This window comes from Pagrus pagrus (genome assembly GCF_965226575.1).
Source record: "Pagrus pagrus genome assembly, chromosome: 16".
Lineage (NCBI taxonomy): Eukaryota > Metazoa > Chordata > Actinopteri > Spariformes > Sparidae > Pagrus > Pagrus pagrus.
This window is the reverse complement of record NC_140200.1, coordinates 18,856,120-18,881,731: the sequence shown is the minus strand read 5'-3', so window position 1 is coordinate 18,881,731 and position 25,612 is coordinate 18,856,120. Positions and strand designations below refer to the sequence as shown.

The 25,612-nt window shown below is 39.8% G+C and overlaps 1 protein-coding gene across 1 annotated transcript in view; it reads right to left on the bottom strand.

Moving 5' to 3' along the window:
* LOC311271816 (exostosin-1) overlaps positions 1-25,612 on the bottom strand; it is a 288,114-nt gene that overhangs the window by 54,279 nt on the left and 208,223 nt on the right. Inside the window, exon 3 of the mRNA XM_084377701.1 lies at positions 43-136. Within this exon, the coding sequence (XP_084233827.1) occupies positions 43-136 (94 nt within the window). The remainder of the gene's footprint in view (positions 1-42; positions 137-25,612) is intronic.

Genomic DNA, 25,612 nt, shown 5'->3' with positions numbered 1-25,612 from the left:
GCAGCAGAAACACATGTAATGCACACACACAAACACACACACCTGCAGGGCCTCCAGGAAGCGAAATGATCCAAGCCGTCGGCCCCGGGGCACCAGACAGAAACTGGAGTTATGGAGCAGCTCCTGGTAGTCGGACCTACACAGACACAAATACAACAAATCAGGTTAGGAGACCCGAGAAGAACACCTCAGCAAGTCAAATAAAAAGAAACTAAAGCAAAAGGGGTCCATTTTTTTTAGTGTACAAGCCCGTCCAATGGGCCACGAGAGAACATTAATACACCACATACTTAGAAGGAAAAAAGACGATAAAACCTTGTATTTCCACAAAAGCCCCACTGAGCTCTTAAGACTTTTGTTGTTTCCAAGAATCCAAAAGGTGAAGGCATTTTAAGGACATTTTCCAGGTGACAATAAGGTCTATCGAGCTGAAATGGCAAAGCGAAAAACGATCGTCAAACCCCCAAATCTGTCTCCACGCTGCCATTTCCTCAGCATTCGTAAATTTCAAAGAACAATCTGAAGCAGCTTACTCCAAAACGGCCAGCAAGGACTTTTCCAAGGACTTGATCTCTTTCATAAAATGTGTTCTTGTAGAAGGCAGCGTGGTAGCCTCTGCACATCAAAACATACACGGTGGATAAACAATGAACTGTGTTGAAAAAGTACTATTACATAGTCAACCACCAGTGGCTCTTAACACACTTCATCTGATCAAGAAATGTGTCACTCAGTTGTATTAAATTATTGATCTGATGGTGTATGTTGTCTGCCAAGTGTTTGAAGACCAATACTTGTATTTTACTGATAAACTTCTTTAAGTGCGAGTTAGCAGCCCCTCAGGGCAAGGCCAGGCAGGTTTGAAGGATTACCCGAAATTGATTTATGCTATCTTGGAATCCACAAAAAAATCAATTTTAGGTATCAAGCACACCTTCCCTCCTCCTTCACTCCTTCGTGGAAGACAGCAGCTTGTAAACAGCTTGAATTTACAGCAGTTACAATGAGCACAACACCAAGCTGAATCTCATCCAACTGTGTATATAAACTCCTGAACCCCTCCTGTGGTGTAACAGTGGTTAATCTTATAAAGCAGAGTGCTGGAGACTACGTGGGAAATAATCCAGAAGTCCTCATCAGAAAACCGCCTTAAACTGTAGGTCGAATGTGAAAGCACCATATTATGACCCATATAAACGGGTCTTTTTTAGCTGTTCTATAGTCACTTTTTGATTCTGAGCCCGGGTGAGGTAACATCATACAGAAGTTTAAAACTTGTCCCCCACAACTACTGGAGGTACTGCTCCATTGGTCCGTATCTGCAAGCTTTTAGAAAACATGCAGAAATATAGATGAAATGAGCACAGAGTATGGACAGAAGCTCTGTTCATATCCGTATCCAACGTTTTCTTTATGTATTTATTCATTCAGGGTTGGTCTGGTCTGATCTGAGCTGAACTGTCAGGCGAAGTCGTACAAAGATCGCTCAGTTGGGTTCAACAAGCACAGGACTTTGATCCAAGAGACTGCTGTTCATGTCCTCTGCTATAGTCATGTTGTCTTGGTAATGGTGATATATATAAAATACACAAGTACACAATATACTTCTCTAATATTCAAAATATTCATCCACTGCTGATAGGAGCTTCATATAAACTTTCTGATATCTGGACTTTTCCACACTTCCCTCAAACTTGGGGAGTTTTTCAACTCGTAAGTCACTTCTGTCTGTCCAAAGCCTGTGACTTTAAAGCTCTGGTGGCACTCTGTGTGTGTGTGCGTGTGTGTGTGTGTGTGTGTGTGTGTGTGCGCGTGTGCGCGCGCATGTGTGTGTGTGTGTGTGTGTGTGTGTGTGTGTGTGTGTGTGTGTGCGCGTGTGTGTGTGTGTACACATGATCTCAGGGCTGGCCTGAGGAGATTTCAGATTGCAGCCTAATCTGTCTGGGGATCAACTGTCCCCACAACCTCACCACTAGACACCTGTGTGTGTGTGTGTGTGTGTGTGTGTGTGTGTGTGTGTGTGTGTGTGTGTGTGTGTGTGTGTGTGTGTGTGTGTGTGCGTGTGAGCGTGTGTGTGTGTGTGCCCGTGTGCCCACCTGAAAGCCTGCCTCTATAATGTGTGTGTATGATAAGTCTTTGTGATGAGAGAATGTCTGGCATATCACTTACTGTCACTGCACCTGTGTGTGTGTATGTGTGCATGTGTGTTCTGCTGTGTGTGTGTGTGTGTGTGTGTGTGTGTGTGTTTGAGTATGTGCGTGTGCTTGTATGAAAGAAGAAGATAGCAAATAAGATGTCAGGTGTCCAGTTTTTCGCCCAAAGACAAGGTCATTCCAACAGCTGCTGAGACAGATACACAGAGAGAGACAGCCTGTCACATATAAAGACGGTTATTTGGGAATAAAAACAAACAGTTTGACGACAATTAAATCTCACTTCACCACACGGCTCCTCTGTTTCACGGTGGTCTTGTGACCTTGGTTCCATTCCTGCATGATTTGTACTTTGTGAATGTCATCTTTATCTCTGATGAAAAGGCTTCTCTTGGTTTTTCAGCCAGGATTGGACAAAAACATGAAAGCAGAGCAGCTTTATCCTGAGCTGCAGCCTCCACCCTGAATCTGGAATACTGAGCGCTGAGGGTCATGTGCACATGAGCACCACTGATAATGATGGTGAGCTGGAAGCAGGACCAGACTCTTTAGGTAAATCGACAAGAAACTACAAGGCAGAGAGCTGACAAGAGTTGCTTCAAAGAAAAAGTCAATTACATCAAATACGTAGACCAGATACTCACTGCTTCGTAAATAAACCAACTGCTGACCTTCCAAGACCTTCTAGCTCAAGTTTTTGCCAGGTCTCAAGCTCTGATTGATTCTGCTGCTTCAGCTGTCACAGCAGCCTCATGCCTGTGTTTTCTGGCATGCTGGCCCAGTGGAGCCTCATCATGTACAGTATGGCTGTGGCTTCTCAGAGATTCTGTCAGGTGGTGCAGGACCAACATCTCCAGGAAAAACCTACCTTCATCACTATTCTGGTGAAGATGTGACAAGGCAACAAATGCTTCACACACCATTACTTATCGCACTGGTTTTTTATCATTCCTGGGGGTCATGATAATTCCCAGGGATCGCCAGATGGTTGTGGAGAACTGGGGAGTAGTTTTATGTACCAGTGATAAAATATGCCTGAAAGTATATTTTATTGAGTGTGCTTGATTTGAGTCCAAGCACTGGGGGGAGGGATGGAGTTTTAAGCAACAAAAAACTACATTAATCTTCACTTTATAACCATTTAGATATAATTCACATTTTTTTAATAGAACAAGCCTGAATAGACAAATGGTAAGTGCTCCTATTTAAATGCATACGAGGGTTAATGAAGATGAAACGGTTGGATTTTAATACATTTTTCATCTTTTTACCTGCATTTAAGTTTTAGAACGTTGCCCATCATTGGGATTGCCTTACGTTTTATTAATTAGTTTTAATTTTGGGGATGACTGATCGGGTAGCATTTTTGGTCCTCACAGCCATTTAACCAAATAGCATTTTACCAGAAACAGCCATGTTCTGACCAGCATGATCTCATGATGTGGGGTATAAATAGCACAGCACGATACTCACGTGGTTGATGTTGTGAAACGATCGCTGTTTGGTCGGGTTTAGGCAACAAAGAGCTATAGATATAGTAAAACATCCTTTTGGTTAAAATAAATAAATAAATGTTACATACTGTACTTCACATGAGTTAAAGTACATCCTGCACGTTAGGTTAGGGACATATGTTTAAATAAGTCAATTTAGATTTTTCGTTTCACGAACCTCAATGTGTTCGACCCACCCATCTACCCCAGCGTCCTCCATATTTGGACTTTCTCGCTCGTTATACTTTGTCATCTCACACCTTTTTCTCTATGAAATTCCCACCTAAAAATACATGTGGAAAGCCTAATGTTCACGGTGACACATGACATGCAAAAAAGGAAAACAAGGCATTCTGATAATACAAAAAATGACTGCAGACATTGGCATGTTGTTTATATATTTGGTGAGACCTGTTCCAGTGAAACCTCTGTATGCTCTTTACCGATGCTATTTTGCTGTCAATTCCCTCTCCACACACTGTGTTTATAATCGAAAAAGGTCAGTGATCAAGGACGAGGACTAGTCACTGCTCCTCCTCGTGAAGTGACGGTTGAATGTGAGGACAGCCCATTAACACATTCTTTTGCCACTGATATACTCGAAGTAGATCCCATGAGAAGCTAAGGCATCTGAGCTTGTCTAAGAGGGAATCCCATGAAATTCAAAGATGGGATGGTGAAACCTACAAGAGAAACAAGACATATGGGCTGCTCTAAACCTGACCCGGATAACAGCACCATTACAACCATGACAACTGTTTGTAAATGGGTTCCTCTCAGCACCAAAATCTGTTGTATGGTTAAGGATTTGAAATCTTGAAATCACTGATGTTGGGTGGATAGGAGAGGTACAGTAAGGTTGAAAAGGAATTCTAGACAATGTAGTGTAACAAAACAGTGGATACAAAACTATGTTTGTGTGCATGGAGGACTCAAACTCTGTGTAGCCTAAACATACAGTAGCTGGTTGTTTTGTGGCAACAATCCATAAGAAGAATTCTTTTTAATACAGATACTGTGTGAGTGAGGAACAATGTGCGGGTTCACAGCTTTTTTCTTTGTGTCTGTGTGCAAGAGAAAGACAGAGCTGGATGATACCCAATAAGAGGGAATTGAAAATCAATATGTGCCACAGAGAATCACTCAGAACATTTTAGCTGAAAAACAAAAGGAATAGTGTTGCTGACTGTAAAGTAAAAGGGTTCTCTCAGCAGAAGACTAAATAGTTTCAGGAGTGACGGATCAATTGGAGGCCTTAAAGAGTAGAAAATGAGGTCTGGCTAATGCTGGTGTTTCTATATCTAAAGAAAAGAGGCAAAATCCATAAAACCACAGATATTTGAGAAGTTTGTCATCTTAAACATAGTTTTTGATGAAAGTTAAATACAGATTTTGGTGTATCAGGACACTGAGCTTTTTCTAAACCTGTGTCCAAATCGCTCCCTTACATCATACTGCACTGCATTTACTTGAGTGTGGCCTCAAATAATCCACAGTGGAATGAAAAATCCTGCAAAATGATGATGATAAGTGAGTGGCACAAATCTTTAATTTACTGCCCGCTATCAGAAAAGCAGCATTCAGTTTTTATACAACACAACTGGAACAAACTCCCAGAAAATTCTATAACTGCTCAAAAAAAGTTTGTTTAAATCAGTTTTAAAAGTGTCATTTGTAAGAAATTACCAGAATTTGATGGGTGCTCAAAAACTATAACCATTCACTGCTGCTCAGTGTGCTCTTTGCTGTAGCCGTCTTTGGCTGTAGTCACTAGCAACTGATAACAGCTGTGGAGCTAAATGGCTCTTTTAGCTCAGCTTGACCACAGCTGGACATCAGGAACACAGCTTCTGAGGCTGACAGATGCTAGTTTGATGACAGAGGATAGAGTACAGAGGTGATTTACAGTGAATATTTCCACATCTTATTCAGTGAATTGAGGATTTAATCTGACCAAACCAGAGGAGATTGTGGAAAGACAAACAGAGATTGTTTTGGTGAGTTTAACTTTGTTTATGTCGATTTAACGAAGCAATTAAGTTAATCTTAGTTTGATAAAAGAAAGAATTTTGAATTCAGAAGGTGTACAGTTGTATTTTTCCTTTTTTGTAAGATATTTTTTTTTTACTTATTAGACTAAATAGTGAACTCACTGCTTTTATATCTCCCAGCTGAAACTACAGGGGCTATCAGACCATCTCCTCTTGCGGTACAAATTGGTATTAAGAGGGCAGGCAGGGGCTAGCTGGTTAGCATGTTAACTTCAGAGGACATCTCTGCAACACATTACATAGACGTCTTTGCTAGAATATCATCATTGTTGTTTCTTCACATTTTGTTGATTATGTAAATGTTTTGAAAGCTGCACTATGTAGTTTTGGGGAAAAAAAATTAATCAAAGGTGAAGGATCTTCACTGACAGATTTTTTATGTTTAAATAAACTACATAAACAAACTGTTTTACTTTGTCTATATGTGGCGGACCCTGCCACCTTTCTAGCCTCAAACAGTGTTCTGGGGACTTTATTTTCCTCTGAGAACAGCTGGTTTATTCAGTTATGGAAGTGGAGTTTGTGTTATTAGCTCATTACTATTGTAAATATTAAAATTCTGAGTTTGAATTTCTTCCCCAAAACTACATAATGCCCCTTTAAACTTAAATCCTGGCCAAATCTAACAAAGGTCCCTTTTCAGACTTCCTATCTTGATATAACATTTGCTCATTTTAGACTGCATTATATACAGTATATATAGGTACAGATCTTGTACGGCTGTTTGTGGACAGACAATATTTAACGCTGAACCATTAAGACTTTGGTACATTTTGTTATAAAGCTTTCAAGGTTTTGCAGGAAAAGAAGGTTTTGAAAAATGATTCTGGTATCAGCACAGAGGTATTTTATTGGTCTCAGTTTTATTACGAGTCTGTAAGCAGGACACTTATCTAACTTTACTAAAGCCTGGGGATTCCTGGCTCCCAACATTCATCATTATAACTGCAGTGTACTATGTAAAGTATAAATGACATCATCAGTAATTACTACAAATAGGCACCTCACAGACACACACACACTCACACACACACTCATATTCAAGAAGAAAAGGAACTGAAGGCTTTGTCTCACACACGGACTAACAGTCCCTGTTGGGGTAATTGTGTGAACCCATTAATAATGAAGCAGAGACACACACAGGGATGTCCTTGAAGAGCAGAACAACCTTTGTTCATGAAAAAGCAAACGGGGCCAAAATGTTGCTATCTTGTGCAATTTATAAGACAAAGGAAATTAATTGAACAACCTGAACCCTACACTAACAAAATGTTTTCCTTAGAACAGTTGTAAAAAACGGAGAGAAAAATGAGCAAAAGTGATTCAAAGAGTATTAAAATAGGAATCTAAAGCAAGCCAAGAGCAGAAGGTGATCTCTCATAAGGGCTAATCTGGTCAGACAATAATCAGGCACCAAGGTCTTTCAACACACCACAAACACAAAAATACTGGTCCAACCATCTTTTCCATCTCAAATTCAGTTAATACACAAATAATGAAGAAATAAACAGTATTTGTTTGCAACATAAGTCATCATTACCCACAGACATTTAACATCAGTAGCAGAGAGTGTAAAAATATCTCAACCAAATGTCCCCTTCAAATGTTACTGTAAAGATAATATTTTTTTTAAATAACAATAAGAAAGAGGGATAACAACTCAATCACCATTTTCTGCTTTAATCCCTAAAGAATCGTGAAGCTACATTATATGTCACAGTGTGTGTAGGTATGCGTGCGGTGAGGCAACACACAGCGGTCACGTTATATTTACGTAATTTTCCCTCGCTGACTCCCCAAATTTGTCGTGTCCTCTTCAACAAGGCCACGCTCTCGTGAGTGGAGAACAGAAATGGAGGAAGAAAAGAGTGTGTGGTTTGATAAATGTGTTTCAAAATGGGAGTCACAAGGAGAGGCACCCTCGGCAGCACAAGATGTGAAGCAGTTGTGATTCGCTAAGTCAGGCTGGGAGCTGAGGGGTTTAGTGTGTCTGTGTGTGTGTGTGTGTGTGTGTGTGTGTGTGTGTGTGTGTGTATGTGTAAGTGTGTGTACATGTATGAGAGCAGAAACAGAACAGAAAATTCCCAGGCATTTTTCCCACTGAAAACACTTCACTAGTGTTACCCTGTTTGTGTGGCTGCATCATGCATCATGCTTTATACGCAACTGATTAGTCACAAATAACTTGAATACAGTTCATTATGGTGGCAGCAATTAGCATGATGAGATTCCACTGCATTCAAAGGAGACAATTAAATATAAGTGCCCTTATGACTGAGAAAGACTTAACATCAGTATTTGTCATTGTTTTGGGAAACAGTGATATAAATACTATTTGAAGTACGCAGCATATTAAAGTGGCATTGCAAAAGTACCTTGAAGTTATGTGAGCTGAGAACCAATTGAATGTTTGTTTATGTTATGTGTTAATGTAAAAAAGTGGAAAAAAAGGAATGCTTTCATTTTTTTGTATAACTTCAATTAATACCACTGTCAATGTAACAGTTTGTAACACAACTAATGATTTTTTAAAGATGCATTACTCACTTTTTGGCCACAAGAGGGCGGAAACACATCAAAACACGTCTGTGATAAAGCATTACTGTACTCTACTCGATTATTTACATTTTATGCTTCTTTATAAACTAAACTTCAAAGGCAAATGTTGACATTTACTGTATGATTTATTCTGAAGGTTCACATAAATAATACAATATATAACTAAAAAATAAATTATGATGTATATATTAAAGTTAAGACTTTGTTGATCCTTGCGGGGAAATTCAAATGCTACCAAGCAGTATAAGAAGTTATTTAAATTAGCTCCAGCCTCACCAGCTGCAACAGTACATGTACATATTAATGCCTCTGCAATTATAATCCAATAATGTAGAATTCTGAAAAGGGTAATACTGCATTAAGATAACTTTTTCTTTTGGCTGATGTTTTGATGCTAATACTCTACTTATGTCAAATTTGAATGCAGGAGTTTTACTTGTAACTGAGTATTTCTACACTGTTGTATTCATTCTTCTACTTGAGAACAAAATCTGAGAAACTTCTGCCTCTGAGAAACTCTGACAGATAAGCAGACATTACATCCAGCTTATACAGCTGTTATGGCTAATATGTTGGCACACAATTGCCTACATTCACTGTCAACTTATCAAAGTCTGAACTGACTGTCATATCAGGAGGTGGAAGGGATGGTGGTGGAGTTAGGGCTGGTAAGCCAGTGACCACAGTTCAAGACTGTGTTTAGACATTTGTAAGTGGGAAACCCCTTGAGATTTCTAACAAGGGGTGACAGCTTTTCAACATGTTTAAGCAAGACCACTGGGTATTTTTAAGGAAGATCTCCAGCCATATTTGTGGCAACAAAAGCTGTTTTTCCACCAGCACTTTTGGCCATGAGTCAAACCGAGCCGCGCTGATTTGCTTTTCCATCACCAGTTTCAGTGTGCCAAGTTTAGCCGAGTCAGTTTAGTTACTGCTGGTGAAAACACAACATTTCCTGTAATGCTGCTTCATAATAAAAGCTTTTAAATGACGAAATAACGGAGGGGCTTTTAGTAAATGAAACGTGTTTGTAACTGAATTAGCGGAGCCACTTTGTTAGCAGTGATTATTTGATAGTACTGCGGGGATCAAGACAAGTGTGTTAAGACACACCTTCAATCAGGTATAGTAGCCCAGTTGTGATGGAAATGCAAAACCCCAGCTATGAAGGTGTAATGGAAAAATGGCAAAAAAAAAAAAAGTATTTTAAGCCAAACCCTAACCAGGTGGTTTTTGTGCCTGAAACTAAATCAGACCATAAGCAAAGGAAACGTAAAGTTGCAACATAAAGTAACATGTCTGTACTGTAGTTTGCAGAAACCAACATTTATTTTGAAGATTCAGTTGATTGAAACGTACTAGTAAGTGACTTTTAACTGATTATGAAACAGTCTCAATTTAATTATGATACATACATAAGCAAATGGGACCATCACCTAGAAGATTGAAAGAATGAAAGTTCCTGTAACTGCTTTAAATAGAATTGGTCTTTTGCTCCTGGAGGGTATTCATTAACACAAGCACTGCTGTTGGCAGAATATCAGACAAGTTTAGTCTTTCTTCTTCTCCATATTCTTAGTTAAATAACCATCTCTGGGCCAAAAAAAAAAAAAACATAGGTAGGTGTTAATGAAAAACACACGAGGGGGGCAACAGACAGTGTTCTAGGTTGCCGTGACTTGCCTGGTTTCTCTTACTGAAGACGGATGAAAATGTTTTATACAAGTATGACTGCAGTCGAGCTAAAAGCAATCAAGACAGGTAAATGCATTTTTGAAAACAGGCTGCTGACAGAGCATTCACATCTTTTTTCCACAAATGTGAGTAAATGTTTCTATGAGACCCCTTGTACACTAATTAGATCCATTAATCAGCTTGTTTCATGTATTAAAGAGAGGGCAGGAGTTAGTGTCAATTAAAATGCAAAGTACAGAGTCCCACAGTGAAGAAATACTAAAATAAATATCTTCTCTGTTCCTATGTGAGGCTTTAAGGCAAAGGTGGTCATAACTCAGGACACCGAGGGGAAATCTGTCACGCTTTGAATCGCTAAAACAATTCAAGGAACACAGGTGAGAATCTATCTTGTTAAACCCATGAAATGAACTGTGGGCAAGGATAGAAACTGACAGAGGGGAATAGTGTGTGAGCCGCTACAACATCCCAGCCAAGTCTATCAGCACCTGGCTCTTTGGAGTCTGTTGGAAGCTGTTTAAAAACTCGTCAAAGCATCAACAAGCTATTTAGTCCACCATCAAAGAGCGTGGCAGGGAATGTGTGTGTGTGCAAGTGTGTGTGCGTGTGTGTGTGTGTGAGACTGAGCTGCTGCTTTCTGGCACGGTTAGTCTTGCAAATGTGTCTGCCCACATTAGTGCAGAGGCGTGCTCGTGCATTTAAAAGCACTGCCATTGTCTCCAATCTGCAGTCAACAAATCACATAATGCAGAGGCCATATGGAAAATGTTTGATGCTTTTAATGGCTCGCGCTGCAAACAATGGCAAGAAATGGGGGTCTGGTGGAGTGGAGAGAGCATTAGTGATTGTAGGCTTTCTAGTTTGAGTGTATGTTAATGTGTTTCTCTTTGTGTTGACCAAATGTCGCTACAGGAGTAGAGAGATGTGAAAAATCCTCTGAAACTGATGAGAGTTTGATCAGGCAAAGTTTAGGTTTGGGTTGATTGTGTGCCGGAGAGGGATAAAGGCTTCAGTATGCTTCAAATGAACCGCTTGTCAGAGTTACCAACAGCCATCAGTCATAAACAGTTTTCACGATATTTTGTCATCCAATTCTTTTTTTACCTTTTCAAAACCAACAGTGTGGTTCCATCTTCTATAGATGCGTCTCACAACTCTTGGTTGTATGGCTGTATGGACGCCCTCTCCCTTGTAAGCAAAAAGACCAGAATGCACCTCCCTTGTTAACCTGCCAAAATTGATCATGATAACATCGTTTGTGGCATTTCCATATTGTTTGCTGGAAAATAAGAGAGACAGATAAATTGCCTCATTTAAGTCACATCGTTCTCATGTCTTCTTCTTGGCATTTTCCTTCTTCCAAAAGGCCACCAAAATAATTTCCTTGCAGCAGCATGTTCAAATTATTGATTGAGAGACAAATAGAAAACGTTGTACACAAGTGTAAAGGCAGACTAGTAGGGTCAGAGGGAAGGGAAATCAAACATATATTTGGACTCAAACAAACAAATCCAGTCAGAAAACAGCTAAAAAACAAACTTGCTGCCCCTGCCTCTATGTGCCTACACACTGGGAATACTTGGATGCGACTTTCGGTAGCATCTGCTTTAACATTCAAATCCAAACAACAGCACCTCCAGAGGTTTGTAGGAGGGCAGGCCAGGCAGAGGTCGGGGAGCCGAGGAGTCCCAGAGGAGGTTTCCTCGAAGTTTATATTACTCAAACACCACAATGAAGGAAAAATACTGTAATTATAGAGGTCTGTTCAGTCAGGTTTCATCAAAATACCAGGAGACAGATGGCAAAACTTCACAGAAACACCTTAGCTTCGAGTGTGTGTGTTTCGGGGAGAATCATTTGCATGTTCGTCGCTGTGTCGGTGTGTCTTTGAGACAGAGGGAAATTTCCATATTTATCACTGTGTGCATGTGTGTGTGTGTGTGTGTGTGTACGTAAACATCACAGTTGAGACTGTTCCCTTCTCTGGCTGAGTTGAAACGCAGGTCTCTGGGCTGGTATTAAAGCTTAATGTTGCAGACTGGTCTGGCTCAGAATATTAATGCACACTCACTAATAGATACTACTGCTACACACACATGCACGCACACACACACATACACGAATATAGAGGAAACATAAATGAAAGGTATCTGGATGGAAGTTAGATGTTCAAAAACACAACAACACTTGTTCATTATGAAGTCTCAAACAAAAAAAGTTTTAGTTATGACTAATTTAACAGCCTTCTCCACATCCACCAATTCTAATAACTCAACTGAACAGTAACAATCTAACAGCAGTGCAATCACTTTCATGTAAGATAAGGCCAGGGACTCTGCTCCAGCTGTACATGTAACTGAGAGGAAACACTGTCAAGGTAACCGTAAAAAAACTAAAGGGAGGGTTCATTTTTCATTTCATCTTTTCTCTGAGACAAAAACTCCATGGAAGACATCGAAAACAATTTATGTATGAAAGGTATTTTCTGTGCAGCCGCAGCCTGATACAGCTTAATCCTTTTGTTCTCATAGCTCCATTGTCGACCAAAAACATTAGCCACATGAGCCACACTGTAGTACTGGGTGGCATGTTCCTTTATTGGGCCCATTATGAATATGGGCACAACAGTCTTTTTTAATTTGATTTCATCCCATAAATACTAGTAGTACACCAACGTAAAAAATAGTCCCTGACAAATACACAATTTACTCATGTTTGAATAATGTTTGCTAAAAATCCACTTCAAGGTTCAACTTGTATGAACGTGCAGGAAATTAAATGCATTAATTGCATTGTAATTCAAACCAGTCGCCAGCATAATGTGGGCAATCTACCTTTCTGCAAACAACCAAATGTTATTCACCAGTACAGCAGTGACTGTGTGTCACAATAACAGGAGACTATTTGGCCTTGGTTACATTCAAAAAAGGATTTAGTGGTTTCTAGTCTCATTCAAGTGCAAGAGCTGTTGTGGTCGGGAGGGCATTCTCACACAAAATCCTTTCAAAGAAGAGAAATAAAAAGCTGCGAATGGTGCATCTTTATTTCTGTTTTTGTTCCGAGCACAGATCAGCAGGTGATGGGTTGACATTTTCAAATCACAGAAGACTGTCATTATGTGGGTTATCAGCAGATGTTCTGGCAGAAGGACAGTGAAAATTAAAGGCAACTTTTGTTATGAGTCAACAAGCTTTTACAAGTTGTACATTGCTTTCTGATTGATCCAAAAAGAGCATACACCTATCCATCTATCTATCTACTGTATCTATCTATCTATCTATCAGCTACCCAGTTGCTTCTGATGAGTAGCGCTTCTCTGACACATACACTGACACACAAACCCTGGAGGAGTGTGTGAATGCTGTGAGGCACCATTAGCACCCTCCCTGTGCCCCTGAAGGTTTCAGGAGGCCAAGACGGAGGAAGATGGGTCTGTGTGTGTGTGTATGTTTGTGTGTGTGTGTGTGTGTGTGTGTGTGTGTGTGTGTGTGTGTTTGGCTGCAAGTGTGTTGAAGCACTTAGCACATCAATTTCACTCCTTATTCTCTGTTGCGGACTTTTCTTTATTTTCTTATCTGCTCTCTGAGGTCCAGTACTCAGTAGGAATGTATGAAACTTACACTAATTACGGACACAACAGTTACAAAGACAGGAATTATTTGGATGGAAAAGTGATTCTACAACAAAATGCAGTCTAATGCTGTAAAATACTATGCCCTGCTTTTTAATATTTTTGTTTTGCATTTTTTAAGTGTAATAACACTTCCAGCATGTCCATGACATTTGTGGAATGGCTGGTGTCTATGTGGAGGGAACCATGAGCAGCCACGTAGCAATGGAAATATCTTTAATAATCAGGAAACGCTTTACTTACAACTGCACAACAAAATGCCTTCTTAAGGAGCCACCTCAATGTCAGATCTAGTCCTTCTGCTATTAAAAAGCAAAACACGATAATACATAGCAAGAATTTCCGCTTCAGTTCAATGGTATATGCAGAGTATTGCATTGAATAATATTCTACAACTCCAGAACGCATAGTAAACATAGAAGCTGCGGCAACGACATCAAGAGTTGAGGTTACTGTCTTTACATGTCTCCTCATGGTAGTCTACTGTGCAGAGCCCAAAGATATTCATCTGTATTCAACTGTTAATTAACACAAAACACATTGAAGATGCTTTAAAAGAAGACTGCTTTAAATACGGCTCAATCAGTTAATCAGTTTTTGAAGTATTGGACTAAGGCTGGCTAAACAACAGGAAATAAGAGACTGTACTGCCCACATCTTTACAGAGACCTGTCTCCACCACAACATCTCGGATCAAGCCGTTGCACACAATGAACGAACCGTGTTCAAGGCTGACACAGTGCGAAACTGCAGCCGGACGAGGAGAGGTGGACTCTGCTTGGTGCTCACTCAAAGTTAATGGACAGTGTTTCCCAGATGTCGAACTTTTGATGTCGACCACATTATCATCACTATCTTGTTGCTGCTGTTAAAATTCATGCCGAAGAAAATCCCAATGAAGCGCAGTGTTAGTGTATATTTGTATATGAACAACTGCATATATATTCTGTAATTTGTGTAGTATGAAGGAGTTTACAAAGTTGAATATCGTGTACAATGACGAATAAATGACCTTGTACCTTAGTTTTCTGTTGATTGACTAACTTGCTTATCGACAATCGTTAAAGGTTAACATAGGCGTCTGGGATAACACATAAGTCAACATACTCAGTACCGTATTGAAATTTACCAGCTTTCTAGACAAACTTGTGACAAACATTGCTAATTTTTACTACATTAAATGTATGGCTTTAAATAATAATAATAATTTCTGGCCCATCTACATTTCCTGGTATTAAAATCTGCCCCAATTTGTATTTGAATAACTCTGGTCTACAATATCATTGTTTGCCGAAACATCAATATTTCCCTTAAAGATCCAGTTTGTATGATAGCTGATTGTTCAGTCTCACTGCCAGGTGGCTGGCCTGACCAACCCAAAGCATCAGTGTTTGATGACCTGGGAATGAGACTCATCAATCAACTATCTTTCTCCAGAATTGCTTTGTGCACTTTTAATTGGAACTGAGGATAAACAGTCCAAAAGCAGACAAATGTATAAGGACAGGGGTGTTAATCTAACCTTTGCCACATTGCATAGGTGCAGAACTTTGATGGATAAATGCCAGCAAAAAAGAATTCCCACTGATAGAGGACGGGCAGTAAACATAAAAAGTGTTGTTCTGCAGGAGACGAAGCGTCAAAAACACCTTCTTCAGCAACTTCTTAAGTTTTCTTCCTCCTAATTTATCATGTGAACTGTATCATATGGATTAAACCTCAAAGCTTCAGTTTTATTCAGCATGACAGTCTCCGGTCTATACATAGAGATCCACTGATGACCGCAGACACACACGATTCGCACTCACACATGATGGAAAAATAAACTTGTGAGGTTACCCTCAGTGCAGGCAGCCAGAAATCAATAATTCTGAATACACGCCACTTAACTCGCCCGCTCTGCCTCTGACTCGCTCTCTATCTCTCTCCTTCCAGAAAAGAGAAGTGAAGAAGAAGAACAGGCGAGTCAAAGTCACCCCCACCCCCTCCACCTCCACCCATGCTGAACACCTCCAAGTCCTCCCTGTTTCCACAGATAGCGACAGGCATTGAACAACATCAGGCAGGAAATCGGAGATATGACGACGTCTTCTGCTGCTGAATTATTGAACACTACAAAAGGTAGCGAACACACACTTGAGTCCACAAACACACACCGGTATGGAATTTCATGCAGGGATACTGATGGTGAGTTTGATAAGAGACAGCATGTTATTTTTCATCAACTCTGTCTCTGTCTCACTCAGATTAAATATAACCGAACCACTCTGTTGATTTCCACCCGACATCAATGGACAGTTGGTTCTTCAGCAAAAATCATCAACACAATGATCAAAACACTTGTCAATGAAGTAAGATAATTAATTATTTGACAGTACTTACTATTAACCATTACTTACTACACAATTACAATACCGTTTTCTGTGAACGGCTCAATCTACAAGTTGTCAAGCTAGAGTTAGAGTAGTTTGTAACTATAGGTGGCCTGTAAAGCCACTTGTTAGCAACCTCTGTTTTTGAGACACATAAGCACTTTATAATTCGATTGTGGCACATTTAATGATGTATTATGTTATTTCATGTCGTGAAACAAAACGTAAAATAAATATCTTCAGTCTGCGCTAACCACAAACTTTATTTCAGGCATATAACCAAAAACCAAATCAAAAACCTCACAGACTTTGAGACGAAGGAGCCGGATGTGCTAAAATGCTAACAGATTTCGGTGTTTTAGGACTACAGACTGCACTACTCCATATGCGGACTTGTCCCTCTTTACGTCACCTGACTTCCTCTTTTGCTCCTGTCTGTGACTGCTATGGCCACTAGAGGTCACCACCTAACAATAAATGTGAACGTGGGTTGAAAAGAGCTGCGTGCACAGACGACCAAATCAGCCTTTAAGACTTCACTGTGAGTAGAGTGACTACACACTGGGCTGGATGGTGAACTGCAGTAGCTGGAGAGCTAAAGGCAAACGGCTCTCGTTAGCTGTTTCACCAATGCACACACTACATTCGTAAGGTGTATTTGAACAATTTATTCCTGTCTCACGATAGTCATGAAGCTAAAACATCTATCATGCTCTCTTTTCTAATGTATCATAATAGATATGGTATATAGATCATGCAATACTGACACTACCAAACAACAATACATCTTTCCCGTATTCTGTCTTGATTTTTTTTGCAATCACATGATGATCATTACTCATTATCGATGGATGGGAAACACAGATGGTGCAGTCCGAGGCATGAGATTGAAGACTGTGCTCTTGTTAGATGTAGAGTGATTTATACCCAGTCTGTGTTTATGTACAGTGCATGTGTGTGCGCGTGTGTGTGTGTGTGTGTGTGTGTGTTGTGTGTGTGTGTGTGTGTTGCCTCCAGACAGACCAGTTCCTCAGTGAGGAATGAAAGGCCGGGACGTCATCAGTTCCTGTATTGATTTTCCTGCTCAAATGCTTAATTGAAGTTGTTGGGGTATACATAATTGAAGTTAGTTCTCTCAATCACTCTCTCCGTTTCTCTTCCTCTCTCTTTCTCAAACATTAAAAGGAGAAAAACCATACCTCTTCCTGTTCTCCATCCTTTTTCTCATTTCTTTTCAAGAGACAAGTGTTAATGGGGAGGCCTGTGGCTATGCAGTTTTGATGGAGTGGTAGGGTACGTGTGTGTGTGTGTGTGTGTGTGTGTGTGTGTGTGTGTGTGTGTGTGTGTGTGTGTGTGTGTGTGTGTGTGTCTGTTGTGTGAACATGTGTGTAGTTTTTGACTGAACCCTGAAAAGAAAAGCCTGTAGTAGGAGAAGGTAGTGAAGGAAATTTTAAATACTTAAATACTATTCACACCATAAACATATATATAGCCTTTGTTCACTGTTTTAGTCTGAAACACCTTCACATGCCTGCATTAAGACAATGCAATGAAAATAATAAATGTAGTTGACACTTCCACGACTCTGTTGACGAGAAATACCTCCCATAACAACCTCAGTAAGCACAGCTGTGGTCAGAGACTACGGCCCAGTATCAAATTGATGGATATTGCATTGTGCAGGAGGATTCACAAGTGTTTGCTCTGGTAAGAAGAAGCCAGCGTAATTAAACAAGTCACTTGTATAATTAAACAGAAGAAAACGAGCTGGATCAAAATAAACTGCAGCATTTATTACAAGAGAAGAAGCCCCGTTTAAAATGGATCATCCACTATAGGAATGTGACCACTGTGAAAGGGCTTATAGATAGGATTTTCTTTAATGTTTTAATAAATTAATTAGATAATTAATAATGTTTCTCTATCTTTGCAGATCAACAACCTTTTGTTCCACTTTGTCTCCCTGTAAGATCCTTCCTCCTCTTACTTAATTTTATTCTTCCTCATCACAAAGATCTTCTTCCTTTTTCCCAAAGATCTGCTTTCTCTTTTGACATTATCCCTCTTCTGCTTAGATCTTCCTCCCGTTCCAGCAAACATCTGTTTTTACTTTCCCAGAAGTGGAAAGTCAGAATCAGAATCAGAATTCCTTTATTTATCACGCAAATGGGGAAATTTCTTTGTCCTCTTGACCAAACTTTTAAATGTTCTTTGTAGTTCAACTTGGGTAAATTTAATTTCTTCTGGTTAGTTCAGTTGAAATCACTCTAATGAAAGTCACACAGCAAAGTTTATCCACGTATTGTTCCGAAATAGGCCTTTGATAGAGGCCTGGCAATGTGGCTAACACGAGCTAACTGAGAAAATACTATGCTTGTCAGTCAAAATTGCTTTTCATGTCTACTTTCTCAACACGTTTACTGCAACCTGATGTTCTGTTCTCAGGGTTGTAGGTACTTTCATTCAAGACTGATTGTTGACATTAAGAAAAAAGGCCACAGAGCTAGCTAACATGCTCCCTATCAGTAAAAATAGCAAGCCTGTTAGCTTGCGACAATAACTTCAATTAATACAAAAGATGTGTACACTTGAATCTTGTCTCACAATTGCCCACAAATAAGTCATCTTTTGCAACAGTCCATCTTGGTAAGAAAAACAACCAATGTGGTCTGTCAAAGGAGTTTGGTAAGGCCCATTTGCTGTTTGGTCACATACCTGTACGATACATTACTGCAGTTACATAGGTAATGTAGGTATTGCCAGTCGTAACTAAAATAATATAGTTATTTACCCCAAATTGTGATTTTTACGATGTTTTCCTAAACCAAACCCAGCAGTTTTGTACCTCAACCCAACCAATCTAGGGGCATATGACAAAAGACTGGTATGCCTGTTGCTGGTACACTGCAAAGGTCATGTCGTTTTGGGAGTCATTGGCAATTGATCTATTCAGTCGTTTAGCTATGAGGATGTGTTGTTGCACAGCAGTTCATACTGCGACTGTGGACATTAACTAAAATTGGATAGTGCAACACAGCTAACGAGCTAGGATATCTAAAGCCACCAAGCAACCAAAGTTGATTAATTCCCATGCTTTTACAGTACTTCACCCCAGAAAATCCACTGATGGTCTTTTATTGTATTGTATTGTATGAAAACCCTTTCAACTGCTACATTAAAAAAAGAAAGATTTTCACACATCACCTGTGTTTTTATATTTTTCTTTTCTTGATATCTGAAAACCTCTAACTCTCCCATTAACTGATGTGTGCTGATAAGCCATGGGGGGAAAATGAGCGCTGCACATCTTCTTTATTCTGACCGCCTGCTGGTCTAATTCATTAAAGTGAGGGAAAAAAAGACCCGATGATTACAAGCCTGGATTGCTGTTGTTGCCATGGTTCTCATCGATTCATTTTGTAACAAAGATGGTGAAAAATGAGGATCCAAAAAGTCTTCTGAGCTCAAACTGATGCTTCATTCATTTTTCTTCATTTTGTTATAAGCCTCACTAAACGCAGCAATAAACTAGACATATCTACCCACCACGGTTTTTTGACTGAGTGTTGGATAATAGCCAGAGATGCTATCCACTTTTGTCATGGAGGCTCCTCTCTGACCACGGCCACATTTAAGCTGCCTGTGAATCTTATTTTAAGGTTCTTATGTTTTATAATAGTAGACTATTCTTCTGTGAATCAAGTTTCTACCTGTGATACTGATGGCTCTCAAAGTGTTTCAGAAGCATTTTAATCCTGACAGGGACATGTTACTCGTACAAGGGAGGAAATTATTGACCTGAGTCTATGGCTGAACCACGATCAGTCTATTGAGACGAAATTAGCAAACATTTGCTGATTTTAGCTGCTTAAATACAATTTTCTGTTATGTATCATTGTTAACTCATTATCATAACTTGGAGACAACATTTTGGCCCCTGGGTAATTGTCTCTAAGGGCATTAAATGTTTTTGTTGTAAAAAAAACGGCTGGAAATTGGGGTGTGGACTCCAACTCTGCGATAAATGGTCGGCCCGCTCTGTCTCAGCTGCATAAATCTATAAATGTCTTTAGCCTTCAAACGTCTATTGCAAATATCAAAAAACAATATTGAATTAATGTGTCTTAGATAATTACTCTACCATCAAGATAGCACCCTTAAGCAAGAAAAGATCAATTAAGCTGGCATGATTAAATGAAGAATGAATCTTCATTGTTTTTTTCTCTTACTTCGGGGTAAAGAGTGCACTCAGGATCAGATTAATTGCTCCAAGTGTTAATTTGCTGCCCGCCCCCTGAAAGCCACGTGTCTCCATTGATTAAGGTTAGCCTCCGTTCTCTTGCTGCTCTTTGTTCATTTAACGGGGTAATTGATGGGGCCGGTTGTCTTGTCCTCTGTCCTCCATTCCCTCTCATCCTTCCTTTTTGTTTTTTTTCTCTTTCCTTCTCTCCTAAACACTCCTGTTTGCCACTGGCCCACCTCCTAAATCATGCTGTTTGCAAGCTGTCTCCTCAGGCAAGAGAGTGTGGATGTGTTTGTGTGTACGCTCTCTGCACACACAGCTCTGAGTACCCATTTCACAGGCTAACATTACTGCCTGCCAGTATTTGGTTTGGTTTATTAATCCGGACTGTTATATAGGTCAATATAGCATGTTACAAATAGGAAAATAATAAGGTGCTGGCGTTCCCTGAAGAGCTCCTGCAGTCCTTTTCTGTTTTTGATTTTTCTAGATGTGTCCTATAATTTGGTCTAGAATGAGACATGCTCAGATGGGTGTTGATGGGATGTCAGCGTCTGCCACTTTTGTCACATTTGGCCTTTTGAAATGTGAACACCTGCAGCAGTATAGAGGCATCACTGACGCTGATCAACAAGAGTGAAAGATATCTTCCTATGCACACAATCATTTAAAACAGCCAAATTTCAATTAATCACAATTGAATCGCCAGAAAAAAGTGGATTCACTCGGGGGTGAAGTAAATCAATATGAACATTTTGTTTCAAGTTCAACTTCTGTGAACCTCGACCTGCAAATTTGCTCTGTTGACCTACAGCCATGCACATATGACGACAACTGGATATGGCATCGACAGCAGAGCCTATGATTGCTGCTCAGTGGCGCATGAAGCCGAAAAAGTTCGACTTCCTGGGTTTACACAAGGAAGGAAGGGTCATTACGTCACTGGACCTATCTTTGGTGCCAGCCTGTGGTGACAGCTGTATTGGAGTCTTGGGGAGAAGCATTCTCACACATTCGCACACTAAAACCCAACATATCTACGTCGTGATGAAGAAATGCCTCCAGAAAATGAAAGAACACACATCAGAGAGTGGGTTAACCACTGATTGATTGACAGAGCTGATAATATCATGACCAATTGGGACCGGTCCAACCAAATATAACTGAAGAGACTGCAATGACACTGCAAACAGGAGCCTTGCCCAAAGGAAACTAAGTGACGAGCATGTGTCAATACAAAAATCTGTCCTTTACCTGCTCTCTGAAGTGTTCTGTATTCTGTGGACCTAGCTCAGATCCACTACGGGGCGCCACAGACAAAAATGTTTAAATTCCAGAAATAGGTTGACTTTAAATCAATTGTCCCCAAAAAGGGGACATTAACTCAAATGGTTTGAGAAGCAACTATTTTAGACTTAAAATGCATGTTTTTAAGCTTCAACTATATATTTTTTTCAACTATTTTACTATTTTCATTTGACTAATTTTCACTTTGTCAATTGTATTTACTATTTTTTTTCCCCCCTCACGATTGACAGGGATGATTATATCGTCAACAAACGGGGTCGGTCCGACTAAATATAGCTTACAAGACTGCAATTACTCTGCGAACAGACGCCTTTCCCAAACAAAATTGAGGGACGAATTTCTTCAATAAAATGGTTTACAATAGTGAAAGAGTGTTAGGGAGTTAGCAGAACAGTAGAGATACAAATAGACTAACTTTATGACTGGCCTGCTGGTGAGTTAGCAATTAGCTCTCAGGTAATTTAGAGCAACCAGTATCTATATTCAATCATTATTCAAGTATCTATAATGAGTATTTTATTTTCAGGTGTGTGTGTTGCTGAGGTCCACCTGGCTGCAAGATAGCTTTCCCCTTCTGGACTACTGAAGTTCAAGCACACACATAGTCACACAGGCTACTTATTGTGCAGCTTCAGACAATCAATTTAAACTCATGTAGCCCATCTGCCTGATGATGGTATCTTTTACATTATTACGATGACATAAGGTTTTGTTTCTAGAAGAGTTAAGCTGTGAAAATCTGTGCAATCTATTTGTTGTTTTTCGGCCTATTCATTCTGTGATCATGGCTCGGATAATATTACCACTAGAGGGTGCCAACGTCAAAAATGTTGAAATTCTAGACGTAGTTTGGCTTTGACTCAGTTGCCCCTAAAGACAGGACATTCACTGAACTAGATGGAGAAGCAACAATGTCAGCCTTAACTCTCTGGGGTCAAGGCTGTTTTTGACTACTTCTGATTTTACCTTTATATTTCATCTTAAAAACTGTTTACCTTGTTGTGTGATGTCATTTTTTTCAGCACAACCTCACATATGTGACTTTACAGTTATTTTTTTCATTTTGACATACTGTATTAACACATTGGACCTAAAACCACACAAAAAACATAAAATCCGAGAGGGAAAAGGGTTGTCGAGCACTTTCCTTAGAATAGCCCGTTTTTACCGTTTCTTCCTGCACCAAACCCGCACCAAATGTGACGACAATATTCAGGAAAAAGCATGGCATAAATTATTTATCAAAAGTCTGGTTTTACTTGGCCTATCAACACAATTTGAATATAGTTTGAAGTCCGCACTTTCGACACAAGTTGAAACAGAGACTCAGCGAGGCTGCGTCTTGCTGCTACGTCATCCTAAATCGGTCATGTGATTTGGACGCACCGGCACGTCCGTCAACTCCAGAAGGTTAAAATGCTTTTTTTTAGGCCTTCAGTACTTCTTCATTTGAGTATTTTTTTCATGTTGTTAAGTGAGCAGTTATTTCACACTGTATGAAAATTATCCAACTCATTCAAAATAGTCCAAATGTCGTAATTTCTTCAGTATAAAAGTGATCTATTTACACATATAATTTCTACTGTAATTTTGTTCTTCATTATCTTAACTTGTGCCCGATACACACCAAAGTATTTCATGTTACTAGTTTGTCTTCCTTGAAGTCCTACGCTGCCATTGTTTTCAATTATAAATCATCCACTGCTGCCCAGGAGACTGTGACAGTCTTAAAATTACAATAAGACAGAATGGGGTTTTGTTTCAAAACAGAGTACAAGAGTAAAATAGTTTTGAATGCCAGAAATGAAGTTGATTTATCTGATACTATTAAACCATTTGATGTTGTTTGAGTGCTATTTTTTTATAGGCACTATCGAACCCCGCTTCTGAGAGTTGTTTTGTGTTTCATGTCAATACAGCTTCTTCAAACGGTCTATTAGTATAAGAGCAGAGGGAGATAAAAACAGACAGGTGTTACAGTGAAGACAGGACCTATGTTCAGTCCATTACAGTTAGCTTAGCAGGTCTATTTATCAGCAGGCTCGACCACAGAGAAAACCCCGAGCATTTCCCTGAACCTCAGACAGCTCAGCAGCGGTGTGATTAATGAAGCAGGCCATGAGACTCGTGCATCAAACAGGAAGGGAAAATGTCTGAATAGTTCCACAACATGCTGAGCTCTGATATTAGATCAGTCACCAGTGTCTCAGCTTTTATTGTTTTTTTCTTGGGAGGAAGACCAGAAGACGTTTTGTGGCTATTAATTGCAGATTTTAAGTTTAATTTTCCAACAACTTGTTTCAATAGTTCATTGGATCTGAAATATGGCAAATCAAAATGCGAACTGACTCAAACAGTCTCAAATCTCTCTTTTGAATTTTTGCTACTCCAACTAAGATCTCTCATGGAGGCTCAAACAGTGTGCTTGTTCTTTGGCCTCGCTGATCAAACGAATCGCAACGGTTTTGCCTCACGCATCTCACAGCGGAAACTGAGCTGGTGATCTCTGCTTTGTGAGGCCCGTTTTTTGTTTTACACTAGTTGTTAAAATCACTTTCCTGATGCAACTGCACCATTTTTGTTACCATTCTCTCAGATATCAAGAAACATGATTTTGGTTGCCTGTCTTGTTCACAAGACAGAGATACAGATTTGAACAAAACAAATAAAAGAGCTGCCCTTTCACTGATGTTGCATTAAGCTCAATAATACATCAAATACGGGGTAAAATTCTTTTAAGATGCACCTCTGATCTCACACACCACCTTTGAAGCAGTAGGCCAGACAAGCCACAACAAAGCATGTGCAGTGCATTTCCTATTCATATTAGCAGACATAGATACACTTTACTGGACAACAAAAACACCAGCCGCCAGTTCAGATTGTGAAACTGATGTCTAATACTGTGTGCTTGATGGGGGCTAAAGCAACCCTTCTTTTTCTTTAAAATGACAAAAAACAATGCACGAGTAAAGCAGATACCTGTGTTTTTGTGTGTGCAGAAGAAATCTGAGACGTATTTGAACAACAGGTGTGAGTGTAGCCAAGAAAAATGAAGTTGGTAGATAATGAGGATTCACAACAGATGGGAATGAGCTTACAGTGAAAATGCAGAATAGATTACATCAATAATAGAGTAAATATCATGCTGAAAGGAAGTGCCATGTGGAGAGTGTGGAGAAAGGAGGCTCACAGGGAGAGGAGGTGGAGAATATTAGAGATTAGACCAGAGGGTGGATGACCAAGAAGGACGTGCTTGTGGAGGGCAAGGGTGGGCTGAGTGGTCACGCACAGCACGTTAGTCACACTTCCAGTGAGCCGTAGCGACACACACTTAGTTCTGTGACATATGCTGCAGACAGTTACCTGAGGGAGAAACTGCCTCTGCACGAAAAAGGTTTAACACCGCGTAGAGAGCGCTGCACTCCTCCTGTAACCCCTGATCTGAATTAGAGGAATAAAGGAATCAGCATGCCACCATGATTTGCATGACAAGCCACTCTGAGAAACACACAGTCTCAACTGTGTGAGAACTATTTGATGAACAGAGATCAGCTAAGGCAGGTTTTGTCATGTGTTTTTTATTTGTGTACACACTCCGAAAAAGGCACACTTTCATCGCCTTGTAAGGGAAAACAAAGTAAAAACCAGAGTCTGAATCTGAGGAGCTCACAGGGACTGATACTAAATATTTCAAGCCGCGACTCAGTACACAAAAAGTTTTAACCATCCACAAGAGAGTATGATATGTTTTGTAAATTTCACTTCAGGATTCTCCTCTCAGCAGTAGGACAGTCACATTTTCACAAAAACAAGATATTGAGAGCTAACAAATTGTTCATTCAAATGTATTCAAACACAACAAATCATAAACTCTGTCGGAGAATGATAAAGCATTTCTGGACAACTTGGATTAGAGAGCATGACCGGGTGCATCCTGAATAAATTCAGACACATGTAATAGATCCAATTTCTAGTCTCATTTGCCACGTTTGAATGGTAGCTGCTTTAAATATAAAGTAGCAGGCCTGAAAAGTGAAGCCAGCAGGCCAGCAGGAGGTGACAAGACACTGGTTGCAAAATAAAGTCCAATTGTATGTAAGCTTA